The sequence below is a fragment of the Kryptolebias marmoratus genome, linkage group LG24 (genome assembly GCF_001649575.2).
Source record: "Kryptolebias marmoratus isolate JLee-2015 linkage group LG24, ASM164957v2, whole genome shotgun sequence".
In the NCBI taxonomy this organism is placed as follows: domain Eukaryota; kingdom Metazoa; phylum Chordata; class Actinopteri; order Cyprinodontiformes; family Rivulidae; genus Kryptolebias; species Kryptolebias marmoratus.
The window spans coordinates 19,749,330-19,755,987 of NC_051453.1; the positions used below are offsets into that span (position 1 = coordinate 19,749,330).

At 35.7% G+C, this 6,658-nt stretch overlaps 2 protein-coding genes across 3 annotated transcripts in view; one reads left to right on the forward strand and one right to left on the reverse strand.

Annotated features, from left to right (window-relative positions):
• Positions 1–6,658, reverse strand: part of gabrb3 (gamma-aminobutyric acid type A receptor subunit beta3) — a 72,694-nt gene that overhangs the window by 62,131 nt on the left and 3,905 nt on the right. The gene's annotated exons all lie outside the window — the stretch shown is intronic.
• The window catches only part of gabra5 (gamma-aminobutyric acid type A receptor subunit alpha5), a 31,274-nt gene that overhangs the window by 15,182 nt on the left and 9,434 nt on the right, over positions 1–6,658 (forward strand). For both annotated transcript variants that reach the window (XM_017423488.3, XM_017423489.3), the window contains exon 7: positions 5,387–5,530. In XM_017423488.3, coding sequence (XP_017278977.1) covers positions 5,387–5,530 — 144 coding nt within the window. The remainder of the gene's footprint in view (positions 1–5,386; positions 5,531–6,658) is intronic.

The following is a 6,658-nucleotide window of genomic DNA, read 5'->3' on the forward strand; positions in this document are numbered from 1 at the left end:
AAAGTGCTAAAATCCCCCTTTATTGAGGTTTTACAAATTAGATTAGGGTTTCACAAATCACACTTTTGGTATTAAAAGTTCTGCAATCAGTGCAGAATAATCTGGTCCAGGTTTGAAGTGTCTAGGTGTTGTAGTTTTTTAACTAGAGTAGATTAAAGATGCTGAAGGTAGTGAAAACCTAGGTGGAATTGCCCTTTAGCCATTTTCCGAATCGGAAGCTGCAATCGGAAACCAACTTCAGCTTCGTGGAATTAAAGGAGAATATTTTCAGCGAGTTACCTCGGTTGTGTTTCACCTTAAGTGGCGCTTCTTCTTCTTCTTCTAGTCTTTATTTTAGCAGTAAGGTACACAAAGCTGCGCTCTTCTTCGTAGACATTGAGTTTGGCTGCAGCTGCACACAGTTGCAGCGTCTCCTACAGTAAACTGGTGGAGCTACACAGAGAACCACGCCGTTCAACAGCCTTGTTTTGATTAATTTTTTTATAATATACACAGCAGAAAAATACTGAGGTCCGGACCTTGGTGTCCTCAATCGTAGCTACGGCCCTGGGTGGAGCCGCTTTTCTTTCTGGGACTTCGGCTGATTTTGTTAGTCATCCAAATTGACAACCCAGGGTCCAGTCCAGGAAGCAGAGGTGTAACCTGTCTGCTGCGTCTCCTCTGTTACCCAAACCTCCACTGAAACGGTCCCAAAGTAAATCAACCAAAAATCTAAAGAATAAACACAGTTCACCAAAACAACCAAATCAAATCATTAAATGTGGATTACTGAACAAAAGCTCTCTTCTCTAAGTCTGTGTTAGTTAATGATCTGATAACTGATCAGATTGATTTATTTTGTCCTACAGAAACCTGCCTACAACAGGAGGATTTTGTTAGTATAAATGAACCCACTCCTGCTAATTACCTAAACTTTTATGTTCCTTGAACAACAGGTCGAGGTGGAGGAGTAGCTGCTATCTTTCAGTCAGGATTATTGATTATTGCTAAACAGACTATTAATTATAATTCTGTTGAGTCTTTAGCCCTCAGTCTTTCTCACCAAAATTGAAATCATAAAAAAAAACTTTTACTTGTTATATATCGTCCACCAGGCCCTTATTCTCAGTTTTTGTTTGAATTCTCAGATTATTTTGTCTGACTAATTATTGAATACAGATAAAGTCATAATAAGGGGAATTTCAATATTAATGTGGATGTTGAAAGTGATAAGTTAAACATAGGCTTTAATAATTTAATAGAGTCAACAGGTTTTACCCAAAATGTCCACAAACCTACTCTTCATCATACTCTTGATCTGGTTCTGACATATGGCATAGAGAGTTAAGGACTTAATAATATATCTTCACTATTCTTTTCTGTCTGACCATTTTTTTACTAACCTTTGAGTTTTCATTGACTGACTATACAGCCACTGAAAGTAAATTCCATTATAGTAGATGTTTATCAGAGAACTCTGTAAACAAATTTAAAGAATCTCTTACATTATTATTCTCCTCTGTCTTTAAGAGTAATGTAACAGAGAGCAGCAACTTAGGTGATCTTGTTGTTATTATTACAACTTCAATTCAAACATCACCTGATAAAATTGCTTGATTCAGGAGTTCTGGCCAATTATAGATCTATATCTAATCTTCCATTCATCTTAAAAATTCTTGAGAAAATAGTTGGAAATCAATTGTGTGAACATCTTGAAAGAACTAATCTGTTTGAGGAGGTTCATTGAGGGTTTAGAGCTCATCATAGGACAGAAACAGCACTGGTGAAAGGTACTAATTATATTCTCATGGCCTCAGACAGTGGACTTGTGCTCATACTTGTCCTGTTAGATCTCTGTGCTTCATTTGATACAATTGATCACAATATTCTACTACAGAGGATTGAACATGATATTAGGATTACAGGAACAGCTCTAAATTATTTCAATCATATTTATTTAATAGATTCTAGTTTGTTATTGTTAATAATGAATCTTCTTCATACATCAAATTTTTTTATGGAGTCCCTCAGGGTTCAGTGCTTAGACCTTTACGCTTTACTTTATATGTTTCCATTAGGTAAAGTTATTGGACAGCAATAAAGGAATAAATTTTCATTGTTTTTTTGATGATACTCAATTATATTTATCTATGAAACCTGATGAATCCAAAATTTGCAAACATGTCTTAAAGACATAAAAACTTGGATGACTCTTTGCACATCGGGGACAGGTGGCTGGGGAAATGAGTTACTGATGTATTCTGAGCATGCAGGGAAATTGTTTTGCCAACAAATTCAGTCACCTGCTTCAACACCACCTTATTACAAACTCTGCTTTAGAACCCTTCAGAACATCAGTACACATTTAACTGCATTTCCAGCTGATGTACAGTAGCAACTTGCTGGATAAGAATTTTTACTTTTAGGAAACCCCACATTAGGAAGATGAACCTCCCTGATTGTTCTTGCCCTATTTGGCAGTTGGATGAACGGCAAAAATATAACATGGTTCACATTAAAAATGCATCTATAATCAGTTGTTACAGTATATTACAATCTGAATATCACAGGATTGTTAGAAATTCTGACCAGATGTCCATACTGTATTTGTAAAAGAGTAAATTAGTGTCTCGACATCTATAATAAAAACTGAACTTATGGCCACCACTTTTACTTTCTAAAACACTTTTTACACTTTGCATTGAACAAAACTATTAAGATGCAACATTTTATTGTTGGTTTGGACTGAACCAGGCAACCTGTTTCTGGTTTTGAACCAGAAAGTAAAAAGTAAAAACTACAGGTTTTTGGACTGTTTTGATTTCATCACCTACCACCAAAAATGGTGGACAATCGTGTAATTGCCCATGTCTCTGTGTGTGTGTGTCACTCTGTCTGTCTGCTAACAAAAAAATCTCATGAACACCTGGACAGATTTTAATGAAGCTGTTAGGTAGTAATCGTATTTACAACCACAGCTGATCAACTGTTGAAGTCAGTCTGGTTTAAGCTGCCACAGCTAATCAATCTCAGCAAACACAAAATCAGCTTTAACACAGTCCATTTTACAGATATCGAGCTAAAATTTGGTGTGGTAGTTGCTGAGAGTCGTTCTCAATAAGCATTCTGAACACCGGCAAATTGCATGAGATCTTTGTTTAAAACTCAAACCTGATATTCCAGGAATAATACTTCATTTTTATTTGAACTGAATATCTTTTGATGACTTTAAAAAAGGACATCTTGTAAACAGCAAAGACAGAGCAGGTGGATAATACAGCATTTTGAAGTCAGTGTCATTTACGAGCAGGTTTGAGGAGGTAGTAAACCAAGCTGAGAGTAAATACATGTTTGTGTGATTTAATCTCTACAGGGTGGTAGAATAGTGACCTTCTGTGAGTTTATCTGCTCGACAGAGGCTTAAAGGTATCAGAACACCTGTAGCTAAAAAAACACAAACATAACTCTTACATAATTGCACTCACGTAACATGTTATTTATCATCTTTGCCTGAGTGGAAGTAACATTACAAGCTTACAGAGAACATTAAAATATATACCCAACATGAACCAGAGGGCTCATGTGCAGCTCAGAGTTTTTATTTACTTATAACGTTCCATTCATTTAAGAGGAAAAAGGTTATTGTTATTAGTTTTTACCAAAATAAATCCTTTTTTCATTTTGTTTATGACAAACTGTCATTGATTTCTGTGGACACTTGGACAAAAGAAGAAACTTGATTCTGCAGCCAGGGAGGACCACCTTAATAATAATAATAATAATAATAATAATAATAATAATAATAATAATAATACACATTTTGGACAATTGTCTCTCCAAACCATCTAAAGTGTGTTTAAGTATAGGTGGTAAAGCAAATCAGATGTGCAGCTTGTTAAATCTAATAGCTTCCTAATATCAGCTGTACAGAACTTCATGCCACGAGAAGAGCTGGCTGTGTGCCTTTGCATTAACTGTGCAGGTTGCTGGAAGGAATAAAAAATTTTCCTTCAGATAATAAGTTTTGGTTGTGATTGTAGTGAGAAGTTTTAAGGAATGCTGTTGATTTAAAACGTCCTACTGATGTTCAGTTTTGAATTCAGGTTTGATTCTGACAGCTGTAAACGACACAGCATGTGATTCTCTTTTAGTAGAAACTCTAAAACCTTACTAAGTCCTGAAGTCCAAACCAGATCCAGGCTGGACCTCACTAGAAGGAGCGACGCATTCAGAGCTGGATGTTGTTCTTAATGTGCGCCACACATACACTAACTGAGGGAGGACTCGTCTGATTGTATTCTACTCGTTTAAGATGTTTTTGCATCATTTAATGTACGTTTATGTATGTCTATGAATCACTGTAAAATTTTGAAGACTCGACTTCTTTTATGACTACAAAATCCACTTTGGAAGTGGGCCAGCTTAGGCAGTATTGACAAACTAACAGCTTGTTCAAGCAGACCAAGTACCAAAGTGAATTTTGCCTGTCCTAAACCAAATGCAGCTGTCAAAATTTTACAGCAATTCATGCAAATGTTCTTTAAGACTAAAGAACTAAATTGTGTTCCACAGTTATTCGAGCAGAAATATAATGAATTTCCTGCTAGAATGAACCTAGGGTCATTTGCAAGTGCTATTTGTACCTCCAAATAACCACACAATTCCATGTAATGTGAACCTGAAGGCAATGTAAAGCTCTATGAAATGACGTTTGCATGAACCTCTAAAAATGTGGGGTCAATTTAAGAATCTATTTTGGTTTTATATGCGTTCAGACTAGCCATTATCTCAACATTTGTGTCAGACTTAATCCATATTCCTTCAAACTGAGGCTGTACAAAGAGCTACCAATAAAATGTTATTCATAACTTGTCCACAGAGCTCCACTTCAGTGTGGCTGAACTATTCTTTTAATGTTGTTCCTATTAGTATTTGACAGTTTGATCACACCCCTTGACTTTACATACAGCCTTATGGGATGAGACCTAGATATAAATATTCAGTTTTCATTGGTTGAGTCCCGTTACTGATGTCAATCCAGCAGATTTAAATTCACATCAGTTACTGTTCATTTTGAGCTTCGTATTTGTGGCACAAACCAAGCTTAGAAGCTAGTTGCCCTAATGGCACCTGTTTGATTTCATTATGTTCTCATAGTCTTTTTTATTAACACAATTTTAAGATAGTTTTTCATGAAGGTAAAACCTTAGTCTTGTAAAGGTTTACCTTATTGAACTCATAAAAACCTTTGTTTTCTATTAAATTGAGCATAATGCAGCTGCAGAAATCTATCTACTGATACCAAAACCCAAGTTCAGTAGCCAAATGAAAAGACAAGACAAAAGGGTTTTTGTAAAGAGATCTTATAACAAGTATTTCTTTGTGAACCTGTGCTAATTTTTTCTAGATGCATATCCTGTTTCCGAGGTGGTCTACGAATGGACTCAGGGAGCAGCCAAGTCTGTGGTGGTGGCAGAGGAAGGCTCAAGACTCAATCAGTATCATCTCATCGGCCAAACAGCAGGAACAGAGAACATCTTTACCAGCCGAGGTACAGGGAAGCGACTCAGATTTCTTCTTTTACAGCAGATAACCCTTTCATTTCTAACACCGGCGCTTAAAAGTTCGCTATGTAATTTTCTTTTCTTTGAAGGAGGGTTCTTAAGGAACTGAGTTAAAAAGAAAAGACAAACTGACTGTAGTTACTCATTTATTTATGAAGGAAAGAGATCATGTAATACAAATCTACAGAGAAATCTGCAGGTAACTGGGAAGTAAATAGTTAATAGTGTGCATAGACAAACACTTACTGACTGAGAAGAACAATTACAGCACACCCATTTGAAAAATAATCCTAAAGCCTTTTCCTGTTTTTTTTTTCTCATATTCTGTCAAGACTGGATTTGTTTGTTTCTCTACAAGGTTTTTTCTTTTCATCACAACACAAATCACACACATTGCTAGTTTCTGATGACACTACACAAACTAGTTAAATGAAAATGAGTCTGACGCCCCAATTATGTTTGGCAGCATTTCAAAAATTAGCTTTTAGGAAAAGGAAAAGGTGGAATGCTCTTTCCTAAACCTGTTGCCTCTACAACCTGACCACGGATAAGCAGCAGAAAATGAACGTATGGTTCCTTTTGTTTGCTTATCAATTATATGACTACTGCTTTTGCATTTAAAATTGAACAAGTTGTGTTTTTTTCCACTATTGTAATCAGGGGGGGAAATTAAAAATTTTGTCCCCCAGCCACTCAAATATTTTACCAACCACTATTTTTTGTTGTGACAAAAAGTAATTTCATATGATGATGATGATGATGGAGGTGGATGGAAGCAGTTGTGCTGCCCTACAAGCTGAACAACACCTCTTTCTGGACACTGCATGGAAATAACTAGATTTTTATTTTTTTATTTTAAACCATTAAAAGATGCATATCTGTACATAAAAAAATTCAGACAAGTGAAATTTATTTCTGTGGAGTGTTTTTGAAGTTTTTTTTTGTGCTTTTGTAAGTTTGTGTGTGTAAGTTGTAATGTTTTTCAGACACTTGCTGCTTTTAATGCATAGATCTATTTGTGCTACCGGCTTATATTTAACAGGTAGGATATTCTGATGAAGGAAGTGATTTTTGTGGTTTTAGAAAGGTTCCACTTCAGTATCCGATGATATTTA